Raw genomic sequence first — 15,111 nt, forward strand, 5'->3', positions numbered from 1 at the left:
GCGAGCAGGGGCAGGAACAGTACACTTTATACTTATATCAATCATTCCTATGCAATTATTAACTGGCTGGGTTCACATAGCAGGCCTCAAACTATAGATTTCAAATCTTCCTCATCACACTAACATATGAGAAATGGAATATTTCCTTCCATATCAGTAAACAAAGGATGTCACAGTCGTCAAGGGTTGCAGCCCTCCAATGTGAGCCCTGAGGGAACTCAGGAAGGAAAGAATACCAGCTATCTAGTAAACATTAGACTGCAGCCACTCCCTGTGGTGAGCCCTAAGGGAACTCAGGATGTGAAAATACATGATACTGGCCCCAGATAGCTGAGGTGCACATCAAAGGAATGATTTCAGTGAGCCCAGACTCTTGCATCTTCCCATACATAGAAGAGTGCTAAATCCCTTAACTTGGGATAGCTGGTTTTCTTTAATTAATAATCTTTTGATGTTCCCGACTACCTGCCCTTTGTTACGTCTATATAGGACTTCCTAGGTGGTGCAGTGGTGAAGAATCCACCTGACAATGCAGGGGACATGGGTTCGAGCCCTGCCCTGGGAAGATTCCACATGCCGCGGAGCGGCTGAGCCCGTGCGCCACAACTGTTGAGCCTGTGTTCTGGAGCCCGTGAGCCACAACTACTGAGCCCATGTGCCGCAACCACTGAAACCCACGCGCCTAGGGCCAGTGCTCCGCAACAAGAGAAGCCACTACAGTGAGGAGCCTGTGCACCGCAATGAAGAGTGACCCTCGCTCACAGCAACTAGAGAAGGCCCGTGTGCAGCAGTGAAGACCCAACGCAGCCAATAAATAAAACAAAACAAAACAAAACAAAACAAAAAACCATCTATATAACCTAGCTACCTTCCTCACCTCCTTGGAGCAGTTTTCTCAGGGTTACTTGAGATGCTGCTTCCTGGGCTTGAAGTCCTAAAAATTCCCACAGAATAAAACATAACCCTCAACTTTTAGGTTGTGAAGAATTTTTAAGTCCACACATATTTCCAACCATCTCCACTTTGACAACTCCCAAACCTAAACTTACTCAATCACCAAGCTAGTTCTGCTTGAAAGTACTACTATCACTCCAAACTCTCCACATCCCGAACTGAAATCATTTTCTTCTTGAAGTCAAGCTCTTGACTAATTCTCATAGAGGTTGAAACCTGTATATATGTTATCTTCACCTCTATTAGAAAGTAAATGCTTCTTGGCCTATCCCCTGGGTCCATAAGGAAGGATTTCCCCTGAGCACTCCTGACCTCTTGGCATACCTCTTCTCTCCTGGCTGAAGCTTCAGGGACAGAGAGCCAGGCGTTTGTAGCATGGCTCCTTCTTCCTCACTTATTTTGAGAACCAGTTACCCAGGTTCCGCTACTCTGTGTTGGAAGTTTTACAGGAGTAGGCTCTACCCTTTGGCAGGGGTGGAGGAATAAGTTTTACTCAAAGGAATGTTAGGATCTGATGATTTGGCAGAGAATGTAAAAAAAGAGACCAGGTAAGGAATGTGGGGATTACATCACATGTAGGTTGAGGCTATGATGGGACCAGTATTTGAGGCATTTCAAATGCTTTTTAAGTTAGCCATGTTGAATGTAAGGCCAACACTGGCCTTGGCCTCAGCACAGACCCATAGCCTTGCGGGGCATCTGCAGACCCTAAGCAGCAGAGGGAATCTTAGTGAAAAGGCCTTGGTGAGGCACAGATTTGACTGTGGAGGAGTCCTTCCCTCTACAGGCCTTTTAGACATCAGAGGCAAAATAATTATTTGGCCTTTTAGTATGTTTTTTAGCGAGTTCAACATGCCAGGGGCTTTAAGTCCCAATTAATTTCCACATATGCTAAGAATGTTGCAGAAATTGGTCCATCGAGGAACCAAGTACCACACTCAGAGGGTTGGAGAACTCGGGTTTATTAAGCTGCGGCACCAGATGAGCTAACGCTCCAAAGTTCTGGGCCCCAAGCTCAGGGTAAGCTTTACTTTTATAGTGCACCTGTTTACAGAGCATGGAAGTTTCCGAACAGAAACTTCCAAGAGCAGGTGCAGAACATTCCATTTTTTAGCAAAACATCTTAAAGTTACATTGGATTGTTAGGTCATCCTGTTTTTCTGTTTTTCTCTGAGCAGCAAGCATATTTCACAAGAGCAAAACAAGCATGGAGTTATTTTCAGCTGAGTGTAAGTTTCTAACTTTCCTCTTCAAGAACACAAGCCTGTACCCTCTAAACTTTAAATTGTTAACACCAGCTTAGCAGGCAGCACGGAAATGTAACAGGGAAGAGTTAAATCGGACTCCATGTTGAAGCTGTTTCTTTAAGCTTTGCTTTTCATTGCTTTTGTTATTATAATCATACATTATGGCCTGCCTAAGGGAACCCTGGCCCCTCTGCTGTTCAGCTCACAGGGAGACAATCTGACCCTGCCCACCTGTGAGTGGCTGCAAGAAAGAAGAAATTCAACACATCCCCTCACTGAGGCTGGTCATTCCAGGAGATGTTTTGCAAGACTGATGGTGCTTTTACTTTACTTCCTCACTGCCTCTCCTTCTCAGATTCTATAAAAGAAACTGGCATCCAGACCCTGGTAAGATAGTTTTTCAGTGACACCAGTCTGCCATCTTCTCGGTCTGCTGGCTTTCCAAATAAAGTCATATTCCTTGCCTCAACACCTCGTCTCCAATTCATTGGTGTGTCATGTGGTGAGCAGAGCGAGCTTGGACTTGGTAACAGAAATGTTGTCCCAAATCCCATCCCTTACATTGTTCTGAGCTAGACACAAGGCCAAAGGACAAAACTGGAAAAATGCATGCATTTCTTTTTCTAAATGGATTAAGGGTCACTCCCCACCTGCTGGTCTGTTTTTCAAAAACTCCAGCCCTGGTTTTATAGTTCTGAGATTTACACTGCAACTTCAACTGTAAAAGAGTGGTAGGTTTTATTTTTAACAAAAAAGAAACAGTGCCCTTATTACCACCAAAATATGCCATCTTCTTAGACAAAAGTAGAAAAAACATTCAGTCAAATGACCATAGCCACAAAAGTTGAGAAGATAATGAGAAGAGCCTATACGTGGAACATTGTCTCAGGGAATCATATATGTTCAGAAAGTCCAGGAAGGAAGGCAGAGCTTTAGAAACTTGCCCTATCAGATTAGGAGCAGTGCAAGAATGAAAACAAAGAAAGAGAGATTTTCTCAAGAGAAAGTTGATATCTTGGAAAACAGCCAAGAGACAAATTTCATTTCCTCCCCACATTCCACAGTCCAGCCAAAGGCCAGCCCCCATGGGTCTTCCTTCTCTCCAACAATAAAATGTTAGAAACTCAATAAGCCTTCTGGAAAGGAGTACAGGAACAGTAGAGAGAAAAATGCTCAAAGAGAAGTGTCTAAAAGCAATGCTGCTCCTCACCTGACACACTCAGAGCTGAGGACAGAATCTTGAGGAACACATATCAAAGGTCTTGATTCTCATTGGGTCCCTGGAAGAACAAACTTCAGGACAGCAGATTCACATAAAAAAAAAACTGAGAATGATTCTCAACTGAAACATGATGCCGGGTAAAGGAACTCTTCCACCCCTCCACCTGCCCCCCACCCTCCCCCACCCCACCCCACCCCACCCCGCCCCCAGCAGGAGACTGGTGTCCTGGGCCTGAGCAACTCCACAGCAGAAGGCAGTGACCCCTGAGGACTGCTCACAGGGGGCTAGGGAAGCTGTCATTAGAGCCCACCCTTGATGTGGCCCTGGGGTGCCAGAAACACAGGACCCGAAAGGGAAATGGTATTAAGTAATTTAAATATGCTGGATGAAAAAGAAAGACATTTCAAAGAAGACCTGGTTGGGGCTACCACTATAACTGTAAATTAACACTGCAAGAAGGCAGCATCATCTTAAATACCACTATCTAGAGACTAGACTAGGCACAGGTAGATGTCTCTCTGGATAGAATGAACATGTCATAATTAACTTCTTAATGGGTGATTCTCCCAACTGAGTTCAGACTTACACATTCAGAGTCATAACTAGTATAGAATTACTTCAGTCCCAGCAAAACTGAATCAAGACTTTTCCAGCTTATTCACCTTCCCTCAGATACAACTGAGTATCAGCATCTTTGGACAGGTTTCTAGGACAAAATTTTCCCTGCTATATCTGCTGGGGGCTGGGGACAAATTTAGTGAATGCGAGGGAATGCTGTGATAATTGTCTTGGTCCTTTCCATTATTTAGATTCTTTTTGTTGTTGCTGTTGTTTTAAGTGAGGCTTATAAGAGACTAGGTATTGAACTTCGGTAGCACAGGGTTAGAAGGCAGGTGCATTAGGCTCCAACACTAAGTTACATTCTCCAACAGCTCCATCAGTACTAATTAAGCAGACATTTAGTCTCCATCTGCCTGCCATTCCTCTATTTCTATTGGTTCTGAGCCCCAGTTTAGAAAAATTGGTGTTATTTATTGAGTCTAAAATCACATCTGCCGATACTTTCATTACATAGGCTTATTGTTGAGGATGGTCAAAGCAACTATAAAATATGGAACTAAAGCCTTCTACAGTGCGTGTAAGACAGACAGACAGAAAGGTGAATTAATGACCATGGCCAAAAAATCAGCAAAATCCCTATAGCCCAAAGCTATGTAAATGAAGATCAAGGTAGGAAACAAAGTTGGACCTTGTGCCTTTGGGAAAAAAAGGCTAATACTAAATGTCTGGTTAGTGGCACATAGTAAGTTTACTCTCATCCTCTGAAGGCAGAAATGGACATATGCCTTTACTAGCCAGACAGGTAAGAAACGGACTCTTCTAAAGACACCTTGTGGAAACAAGCTGCCAGAACCACAGACCCTCCTTCCAACATTCCAGGAGTGCAACACCTGTACATGCAGGCACAAAATCAGTTTTAAAAAATGTTCTTTAACTGATAACACTTATAGTTTATTTTCACTCTTCTCATATTCAGTGATTCTCTTTAAGAAAAAAATGTACCACCCTTATTCAACCTGCCACACTATCCCTTCTCCATTACCTACTGGCATCACCCTATCCCTCCATACATTATGCAACACACCACGAAAACCCTCGCCCCAGACTGCTTCAGTAGATTCCAGAGTAATCCCACCCCACATCCTACCCCAAATTCCTTAGCGACATATTCAAGGGCCTTATGACTAGCTTCCCTCACGCACTATTACCTGCTTTCCAGCCAAGAATCCTCCCTCACCATCCCCATATTAGCTATGCTCCTTCGCGTCCACATATCGATCAGTGCTCAAAAGTCTTTCAATGGCTGCCTCTACCCTCGCGATCCAGCGCACAAGCTTTTTGCCCCCCGCGTCCCTCCGGCAAATACTGGGCACCAACCATGCGCCAGGCACTACCCCAGACAAAGAGAGAGTCGGGCGAGGGCCACTCCGGCGGCCCCGCTGGCGCCCATGTTCACTGCCGAACTGCCACCTTATAACGCCCATCCTCTGCTCTCTGAGCCACCTCCCCGAGCAAGGCCACCGGCCTGGTCCTCCCTTCCACCTGAGGGCGCCCGAGTCGGACTGGGAGAAGCAGCTCCCGCCCGAGGCAGCTTCACCACCACGTCCGGTCAGGGGCTAGCGCTGAAAAGACACAGGGGCCATCGGGAGGCGGGCCCTCCTGCTGCAGGGCCTCCTGGATTGGCTGACACACCGCCTCACCGGGCAAGGACCCCAGGAGGGCTGCCTGGTCGCACGCCTGAAGGACCCCGCCTGGACCGAAAGGCTAGCTATCGCAGTGCCTGGTGGCTGTGCCCCGTGGCGGGAGGATCAGGTGACTCGGACCCGAACTCCAGCTGGATAGCCCAGAATCTGGGGTGGACTTAGGCCTCGGTATAAGGGGCCGGGGTCGCGCGGCTGCAGGCCTAGAAAAATGGAAGAGCCGCGTGGGGAAAAGGGCGGTGTCTAGAGCTGAGGCTGTGAGCCTGGGGGGCGGGGGGCGGGGCTTCAGGTGTTGGAGGCCGAAAGCAGAGTTGACGGGTTGCAGGTCCCCGACGCACTTGGGAGGATGAGGGGGCACGGCTGGAGCCCTCCCGGAAGGACGGGAATAGGCGCCTCTGTTGTGGGGACAAACGCCCAAGCAACCTCTAAAATTTATAATTCTCTAATGGAGTGACTTTTATGTTGAGCAAGTTTCTCTGTTAGTATTTGTTGTAAACCAAGATCCAAGGCCGGCATTAGGAAAGGAACCATGTCCTCCCCTGGATATCCCCTAGCATTCTGGCTTTGGAATAGTTGAATCAGATTCATTCATTGGTTCATTCAACAAATACTGTTGAGAACCGTCTATGTGCTAGGCACCGTGCATAAGTACAGAGGATGCGATGTTGAGCGAAACAGATCCCTGCTTTCATGGAGCTGACCTTCTAGTGGGGAAGAGATAACTGAAGAAAACGTGAAAGGAGCCATGAGAATGTATAACAGGGGAAGTAAACTAAGATCTAGTGGGTGAGTAGGAGGTAACCAGAGGAAGCATATTCTGGACTGTAAAAACTTTTCAGGCAAAGTGAGAAAGTCTTGGAGCTGTAAGGCCCATGGGGCTGGAGCAAAAGCCAGTTAAGGAGTGTGGAGTTCCAGATGAGCTAGAGAGGTATGCAGGGATCAGATCATGCAAAGCCTAGTAGGACATGATAAGGCTTTGGGGTTTTATCATAACACTTTGAAGGGTTAGAAGGGAAATGATTAGATTTGGATTTTTAGTTCATTGTGCCTGCTGTGTGGAGAACAGATTGTAGAGGGTATCAAGAGTAGAAACTGGGAGACCATTGAAGAGGCTGTTGCAGAAGTACAGATAGGGTTGATGATGTCTTGGGCTGGGGTGGTGGCAGTTGAGAAGGAGAGAACTGTATGCATTTGAGATACATTGGATAGGTAAAATTGCTAGAACTTGGATATCATGGATATGGAGGGTGAGAAAAGGGAGGTGTCAAAGATGTCTCTCCCTAGATATATGGCAAAGATTCTGCTCGCTTTTGGGTTACTCACCACCTGGGATGTTAGGGAAACTGGGTTGGCTGATCTTGTACCAGTTAGACTGCTTAGCTTTGTGGATTGAGTGGAGCATCAAGCTGAATGCTGTGGAAAGGACATGAGTAGGAAAGACCTTGGCACAGTTTCTCCGTTTGGGCCAGACCCTAGCACTGCTTTTAATGTGATTGTCAGGCTGCTTTCAGGGCTAAGAGAAATGAGATGGTTGTCCAGACTGTGTGTGTGTTCATGGAAGCCTTCTCTGTATTTGTTGGCAAATTTAGGGGTTGCACCAGATAATCTTTGAGACCTAGTCCTTAGTCCTGCAGAGATGATCAATTTCTTACATGTAAATACAATTTCAAAGTTGTAAGAGATCTCAGGTTTTCTTAGTCCAGTTTGTAAAATACTTTTGTCCATTATATCATTTTCACAATTATTTATTGAGCTCTTACACGTGATTAGACACTAGAAATACAAAGATAAATAGAATAAGACTATAGATTCATTTAGTCAATAAAATTAAGCACCTTTGTGCCAGGCAATTTCAGCTGCTTCAGATACAAAGTGATTACAGCTTGTCTTTGACCTTGGTGTTGCATGTCTGCAAGCCTTGGGACAGCTGAGTGTATTAAAGGGTTTGATTTGGGTGGGGTAGATCCTGACTTATCTGTAAGATTAGGTAAGAAATGGTATGCACCCAGCAGACTTTTTGGGGGGTATCCTGGCAACATCCCAGTTCTTGTCCATCCAAACTTCCAATTCTAAAATTGACGGAAGAGCACTGTGGAAATAGTTATTGAACCCTTGTGGCTAGGCTCTTCAGGAATGTAAATTGTGAATCCTCTGTAAAAACACAAAAGAAAGTTAGGAAGGGAAGGGAGTATTGCCAGAGATAGGTCATGTTTAAACTTGAACTTCTCCTGAATGGGTCACTCCACAGGTTTACAGTTGCACTAACCAGATTATGCGCTCCACTGGGCAACTTGAATGGCCCATCTACCACTCCCTTCCCTCAACCCCATGAGCCCAAATGGGCAATTAAATACTAAGTAACTGTCATGTACTTTGAGTGTCAGGAGTGAAAGCCCTGGTTGACTTGCAAGACTGCTTGGCTCCAGAGTAGGAAGGGTGGAGAGTGCAGCACTGATGGGTCTCTATACTGGCTCTCTGATGGCAGGAGGGAGATGACCTCGATCTTGCGGAGTCCTCAGGCTCTCCAGCTCACTCTGGCCCTGATCAAGCCTGATGCAGTTGCTCACCCACTGATTCTGGAGGTAACAACAAATCCTAAGCCTCTACTGTATGCCCTGGACATTGCTTCTGTTTCAGGTGCCATAGGGCCATTTGTGAAGACTGACAACACAGCCCTGTGCTAGATAGTGTGGAGGCAGAGCTAGAAGCCATGGACTCTGACCCCAAGGAGACTAAAAATCTACTGGAGAATTGGGGCAGGTATAAAATATAAGAAAGGATCCAATACAATAAGAAGAACCAAACCTCAAGACAATGTATGTATAGTAGTTCTCTATTGTTGCATAACAAATTACCAGAAACTTAGCAGCTTAAAACAACACTCATTATCTCACAATTCTAGAATTTAGAGGTCCAGGAGGTTTGGCTGAGGGCTGGGTTCTCTCCTTAGGGGTTCACAAAGCCAAAGCCCAGGTATCAGCTGACTGGGCCCTTATCTAAAGGGTCTGGAGTTTCAATCCACTTTGAAACTCATTCAGGTTGGCAGAGTTTGCTTTCTGTGATTATAGGACTGAGGTCCCCATGTCCTTGCTGGCCTTCAGGTGGGGACTACCATTTTTAGAGACCATTCACATTCCTCATCACATGGCTCACTCCGTCTTCAAGATAGCAACAGGGCATCTCTTTTCTTCTGACCCACCAATGGGACAGGCTCCCGAGTCCTAAGCTCTGAAGTGTCCTCAGGGTTCTTTTGGTCTGCCTGGGTCTCCTGTTCACTCAAATGGTCCCTTTGACTGACTTTTATCTTTGGGGTGGTGTTTATCCAGGCTGTTCATCAGCAGATTCTGAGCAACAACTTCCTTATCGTACGAATGAGAGAACTTATGTGGAGGAAAGAAGATTGCCAAAAGTTTTACCGAGAGCATGAAGGTAGGATCAGCAGTCCTCTGAGGGGGAGGCTTCTCTATCCCAGGAGAGATTCTACCTGGACACACAGTTGTCAGGCTCTCTCTGATCTACCAACCATAAAACTGCAGCCAGTCTTCTAAAGTCTTGGTTTATACACAGACTTTTCATGATTGTCAATGTTTTTTAAATGTTTTCTAGGAGGGTTCTACCTCATGGTCCCCACAAGAAACTTATCTATGTCCTGATGATATCACTAGTTAACAGTTTACTCTGTCAGACATTGTCCGAAGGCTCATGATTTCACTTAGTTCTCCAGCAGCTCCATGAGGTAGGTATTGTTATGTCCCCAGGACAGAGACTAGGAAACTAAGTTAGGGAAGTCAGTGATTTACCCAAAACCACACATATTGTAAGTTGGAGAGCCTAGATTCAGACCCAGGTATGTCAGAGTCCAAGGTCCGTGTTCTTTCCTCTAAAACAGTTTTTATTATTCCAAGTAGGGAGGCAGAAGTATAAAAAGTTCTCTTGGGCACCAGTGTCTTGATGAAGGTACTCTCTCTTTGCAGGGCGTTTTTTCTATCAGCGGCTGGTGGAGTTCATGGCCAGGTATTTCTCATTTTGGTTCTGACATCTACATACACTAAGACTTATTTCCCCTGCCCCCTAAAAAGATTTGTTAATTTTATTTGCCACTCTTTAAAGTTGTAACCAGTGTCAAGTGTGTGAAGACACATGGGCTTGGACCCGACACTGACCTTGTGGTGGTTACTGATCCAGGGGCTTTATTATTTATTTATTTATTTTATTTTTGGCTGTGTTGGGTCTTTGTTGCTGCGTGCGGACTTTCTCTAGTTGCGGAGATCGAGGTGCTACTCTTCCTTGTGGTGCACGGGCTCCTCGTTGTGGTGGCTTCTCTTGTTGCAGAGCATGGGCTTTAGGTGTGAGGGCTTCATAGCTGTGGCACAAGGGCTTAGCTGCTCCATGGCACTTGGGATCTTCCCAGGCCAGGGACCGAATCCGTGTCCACTGCATTGGCAGAAGGATTCTTATCCACTGTACCACCAGGGAATTCCCTCCAGGGGCTTTAAAAGAGTATTGTTGAATGCTCCCTAGCAACTGTGCTGATCTCTGTGGCCCTTTTTGTTCCTCGGCAGTGGCTTTCCATCACCTTCTATTTGAAGCAGTATTGGCACTCAACTAGAAAGGCAGGGAGACTCTCAGGATGTCCAGTGTGCCTTTATTTGTGCTCTGCTCATGGTGTGCCCTCCTAGACCTGATAGCCAGATTTCTGACATGTACTGCATTTGTTCACAGTGGGCCAATCCGAGCCTACATCCTCGCCCACAAGGATGCCATTCAGCTCTGGAGGACAGTGATGGGACCGACTAGAGTGTTTCGAGCACGCCACGTGGCCCCAGATTCAATTCGTGGGAGTTTTGGCCTCACTGACACCCGTAATACAACCCATGGCTCAGGTGAGTCTGCCTGTGTCCACAGTATTAATAAGGGAAATTGGGCAGACCGAATGGTGCGGTTGAGAGCCAGGTCCACCAGTGAGCTTTCTTCCCAGTTGTGTTTCTGGCCTTTTGTAGCTACCTCAGCAGATATGGCCCCAGGACTTAGGGGCAGGAGAAGTACAGGCTCCAGTTTCTGAACCTGATTGTGACTGCCTCTTGCCTCCATCCTGCATTCCCTATGAGAACCCCTTCTCTTTTTTACCTCCCTTACAGACTCTGTGGTTTCAGCCAGTAGAGAGATTGCAGCCTTCTTTCCTGACTTCAGTGAACAGCGCTGGTATGAGGAAGAGGAGCCCCAGTTGCGCTGTGGCCCTGTGTGCTACAGTCCAGAGGGAGGCGTCCACTTTGCAGCTGGAACAGGAGGCCCAGGGCCAACCTGACGCAAGCCTGTCGGTCTGTGAAGACTGGTGGCATCGCCCAGCCTTTTCTCACAGAATTCTGGTCCAGAGCATTCTCCTAGGACCAGGGAGGTCTGGGGCTCATTGTGCCATCTCTGCTGGGCACCATCACCTGCATGAGGTGGCTCCTTACTGCCACCTCTTCTAGAATCTAACTCTCTATCTACCTCTTCTCTGGAATGTTCATGGGTGGTTCAGAGGAATGATGGCTCCTTTTTTTTCTGAGAACTATTCATCCTTTTTCAAGCAGGAAGTTGCCTAATTGACTTGCCTAAAAAATGCAGTGACTGTATTAGCAACATTTGGTCTATTTTCCTTAATAAAAGTCAGTATTCTACTGAATCCTCAAGGCTGGGAGCACTACTCTAGATGCTGTCTCTCTATCCTTAACTGAAGTAATTAAACCTGTCTTGAAGTCAAGTTTCTGGTCTATGCTAAGTAAAGAGAGAATCATAAAGAAGTTTCCCAGGAGGTTCACATACAGTGTGCAGCTTACGTAGTGTATGAAGGCACTGAGTGACAGCTGAATATGGGCTCAGATCCATGCTGTGCACCTGACACAGGGCTGCATCCTGGAAGAAGGGGCACCTTTTGTTTGAACAAAAGTATGTCTGCCCAGTAGAGGCAAATTGTTATGACTTACCTTTTTTTTTCTGATTTGCACAAAGCCACTAAATGTAGCCATGTCTCTGCTGTAGCTGAGGATGACAGTTGTCTATTGCTGCATGACAAATCACCTCAAGATTTCATGGCTTAAATCAAAAATGAGAAAAATCCAAGAAACTCTCATAGACCGGAGGAAGCATACGGTGACATAACAACTAAATGAAGTGCAGTGTTCTGGATGGCACCCTGGAACAGAAAACAGACATTCGGTACAAACTAAGGAAATCTGAATGTAGCACGGAGTATAATTAATAATAATGTACAAGAATTATGATTTTTTTCATTGGAAAAATGTATCATAGTAATAGAATTCATTAACAGAAAGGGACACTGGGTAAGGGGTATACAGGGACTCTCTGTAATATCTCTGCAACTTTTCTTGAAATCTAAAGTGATTCTGAAATTAAAAGTTTGATTATTTTTCAAATCACTTGGCCCTTTAGACGGGAGCAATATTCCCTCTGGAGACAAATTTATTAAAAGATGTTGTATTCTTTGACATTTATGGAGGAAATATGCTCTAAAATCTCTTCTTTACTAACATTTTTTTCAACTTGTCTGAAATTGCTTCGATTTCATAATTTTTCAAGACTGGGCGAGAGTAACCTTAGCTATCATTTCTTCATTTTCCTACAGCTTTTATCAATAGGTGTATTCTCAGAATCACATCTGCTCTTGTCATGGAAAATGCATTGTTCATTGACTTCCTTCCTGACAAACTGACAAGATTGGAATAATTGCCTCATGTTTTCCAGCAAGTTGTGAGGTCAACACTGAGTAAGGATATATATCAAAAATAGAAGATAGCAAATGTACTTTAGTGGGGTAACCTGAATAAATGGAGAGAAGTCAGGAGAAATAAACAGTGATGCCTTTATCGGTGACATTTTAGCAAGGGTTATCTTAATATTCTACCCAGCAACATCTGTGACTGGTTCTAGTGCCATATTTGTAAACATAAAAAAAGTATACTAGTAAAGAATGCAAAACAAGAACACAGACGATTTCTTGAGAATGAATGGCCTTGATTTATTTAACCACATTAGAAATCTTGCTTACCTTTGCAAAAAAAAAAAAAAAAAGATTTCGTGGCTTAAAACAATGATTTATTCTTATGTGTCTGTGGATTGGCTGGGTGATTCTGCTGGGCTCACTTGGACTCACTCACATGGCTGCATTCAGCAGTTGAGTCCAACGTGGTCTTTCATCCACAGCTGCTTCATAAGTGTGGTTGTTTCAAGATTCCAAGAGAGCAGGCTCCCGTTCACAAGCTTATCAAGCTTCTACTTATGTCATGTTTGCTGATATCCCCTTGACAAAGGCCAAGTCACATGGCCAAGCCCAGAGTCCATGTGGAAAACAACTGTACAGTGCATGGATACTGGGAGGTGTGAATCATTGGGGGCCATTATCATGACAGTCTACAAACTGAAAGTAGTGAGGAGCCTTGAATTTATATAGGACTTATGAAAACAGATATTTGCACAAGCCAACAAAGGAGATGAAGAAATAGCCAGAGAAGAAAGGAAAAAACTGAGGGTGTATGGATCAGGAAAGTCAAGAGAAGAGAGTGTTTGGAGAATGAAGCAATGTTGAATGCTGTTGAGAAGTCCAGAATGATGAAGCCCTTAAAGTACCCCCAAAATGTGGCAGTATGGAGGTCACTTCCCGAGGTGACCTCCCTGAGAACGGCAGCTCTGCAGTGGTAGGGAGCTTTCTTTGTATGGAAGATAGTGGGTTGAAGCATTTACTGTCCTACTACCTTTGGGTTTATAGTGGGATACCTAGGAGCCTTAGAGAATCTTCTTACAACTGAATCTATAAGTGTATCTACATAGGCTCCCATCTTTTATCTTCCTGTTACAATATAGGAAGGGTCCTGCTTCCCGTCAAGCCTGTCCTTCCATATTGCTCTGAATCCTGTCTCCTTGCTTTTGGTTATCTAGTCTCTACTGCATTTTTACCTTTCTCCACTGAGTCCTTCCCCTTTGAATTCAAACATGTTTTGGTGTCTCCCATTTTTCAAACTATTTTAACCTCATTTTCCCCTTTAGCTACCTCTGTTTCTTCATCTCTGCACAGCCAGGTTCATGTCAGTTGTTTGCACTGACAGGCTCACCCTCGTTTTCTCAGCAGCCCACTCCAGTATGGCATGCACACTCACCATTTGAAAGGAGACTGGTCTGTCCGTCTTTCTGTCTGTCTGTCTTTCTTTTCATTTATTTAGGCTGCGCTGGGTCTTAGTTAAGGCATGCAGGACATTTTTTAGTTGCAGCATGCAGGATCTTTTTTAAAATTTATTTATTTATTTAATTTATTTATTGGCTGCATTGGGTCTTCATTGCTGCACACAGGCTTTCTTTAGTTGCTGCGAGCGGGGGCTACTCTTCATTGTGATGCGCAGGCTCCTCATTGTAGTGGCTTCTCTTGTTGCAGAGCACGGGCCCTAGGTGCGTGGGCTTCAATAGTTGCGGCACATGGGCTCAATAGTTGTGGCTCACGGGCTCTATAGAGTGCAGGCTCAATAGTTGTGGCGCACGGGCTTAGTTGCTCTGTGGCATGTGGAATCTTCCCAGAGCAGGGCTCGAACCCGTGTCCCCTGCATTGGCAGGTGGATTCTTTACCACTGCGCCACCTAGGAAGTCCGCATGCAGGATCTTTTAGTTGCAGCATGTGAATTCTTAGTTGTGGCATGCATGTGGGATCTAGTTCCCCGATCAGGGATCCTACCCACTGGACCACCAGAGAAGTCCCAGGAGACTGGTTTCTTCATGCCTTAATCACTGTTGCCCAGCACAGGGCCAGATGTGTGTCTCACTGCTTTACAAATAATAATGGACTATCCATCCATACCCTGGTCTTTGAAATCACTTAGAATTCCTCCATCTCTAAATTCTTTAAATCCTACTCTGAAATCATAATCTTCTATATCCCAGTCTCATGTCTTCCAAACCTAGACCATTCACTCGTCCATTCTCCCAGGTAACTTTCTTGTACATTCTTCCTCTTCAAACCTCCAACACCTCTTCCTCCTTCCTCACTCTCCGGCTGTTGACCTTGCTTCCTCTTTCAGGAAGATAACAGAAATAGCCAGAAGAGAAACTCCTCACACTCCCAAGACCACATTGAGGACCTACCTGCATCTGTGCTCACGTGCTTCCCTTCTGTTAGGGTGAACAATGAACAAACCTTCCCAGCTCCTGTTTAGAGCCGTCCCCATTCTGTGCAGGAGATCCTATCTTCTCCCACTTACTCAAGGAATTGCTCTAGCAATTATTTTCTCTCTCTCCTGTATCATCAGGAGATGGGTCTTACAAACATGCTGTAGTTTCTCTCACATAAAAATAAAAGCAAACCTTTCTTGACACCACATCTCCTTCATGCCACTATCCCATTTCGCTGCTCACTTTACAGCAAAACTCTCAAATGAACAGCCTA

At 45.2% G+C, this 15,111-nt stretch overlaps 1 protein-coding gene across 9 annotated transcripts; it reads left to right on the top strand.

The window, feature by feature from the left end:
- Nucleotides 1-5,581: 5,581 nt before the first annotated feature.
- NME6 (NME/NM23 nucleoside diphosphate kinase 6) lies at nucleotides 5,582-11,743 on the top strand. Of its 9 annotated transcripts, none has more exons than XM_057704716.1 (6): nucleotides 5,582-5,855; nucleotides 8,170-8,266; nucleotides 9,011-9,113; nucleotides 9,659-9,698; nucleotides 10,407-10,567; nucleotides 10,823-11,743. In XM_057704716.1, exons 2-6 carry the CDS (start codon nucleotides 8,177-8,179, stop codon nucleotides 10,987-10,989), a joined length of 561 nt encoding a protein of 186 aa, XP_057560699.1. In that variant the 5' UTR covers nucleotides 5,582-5,855; nucleotides 8,170-8,176; the 3' UTR covers nucleotides 10,990-11,743. The 9 variants fall into 9 exon arrangements, with proteins under 9 accessions (XP_057560699.1, XP_057560704.1, XP_057560701.1 ...); XM_057704721.1 differs by lacking the exon at nucleotides 8,170-8,266 and adding an exon at nucleotides 8,322-8,500; XM_057704718.1 differs by having other exon boundaries at nucleotides 5,582-5,796; nucleotides 8,170-8,500.
- The last annotated feature ends 3,368 nt before the right edge of the window (nucleotides 11,744-15,111 follow it).

Source organism: Hippopotamus amphibius, chromosome 13, assembly GCF_030028045.1.
Source record: "Hippopotamus amphibius kiboko isolate mHipAmp2 chromosome 13, mHipAmp2.hap2, whole genome shotgun sequence".
NCBI classification, from domain to species: Eukaryota; Metazoa; Chordata; class Mammalia; order Artiodactyla; family Hippopotamidae; genus Hippopotamus; species Hippopotamus amphibius.

Excerpts from the sequence above, each read along its gene's own strand:
- NME6 (XM_057704716.1), top strand. The coding sequence starts at position 8,177 with ATGACCTCGATCTTGCGGAGTCCTCAGGCTCTCCAGCTCACTCTGGCC. Across the intron at positions 9,699-10,406 it reads CTGGTGGAGTTCATGGCCAG|TGGGCCAATCCGAGCCTACA; the intron begins GTATTTCTCATT and ends ATTTGTTCACAG. Across the intron at positions 10,568-10,822 it reads TAATACAACCCATGGCTCAG|ACTCTGTGGTTTCAGCCAGT; the intron begins GTGAGTCTGCCT and ends CCTCCCTTACAG.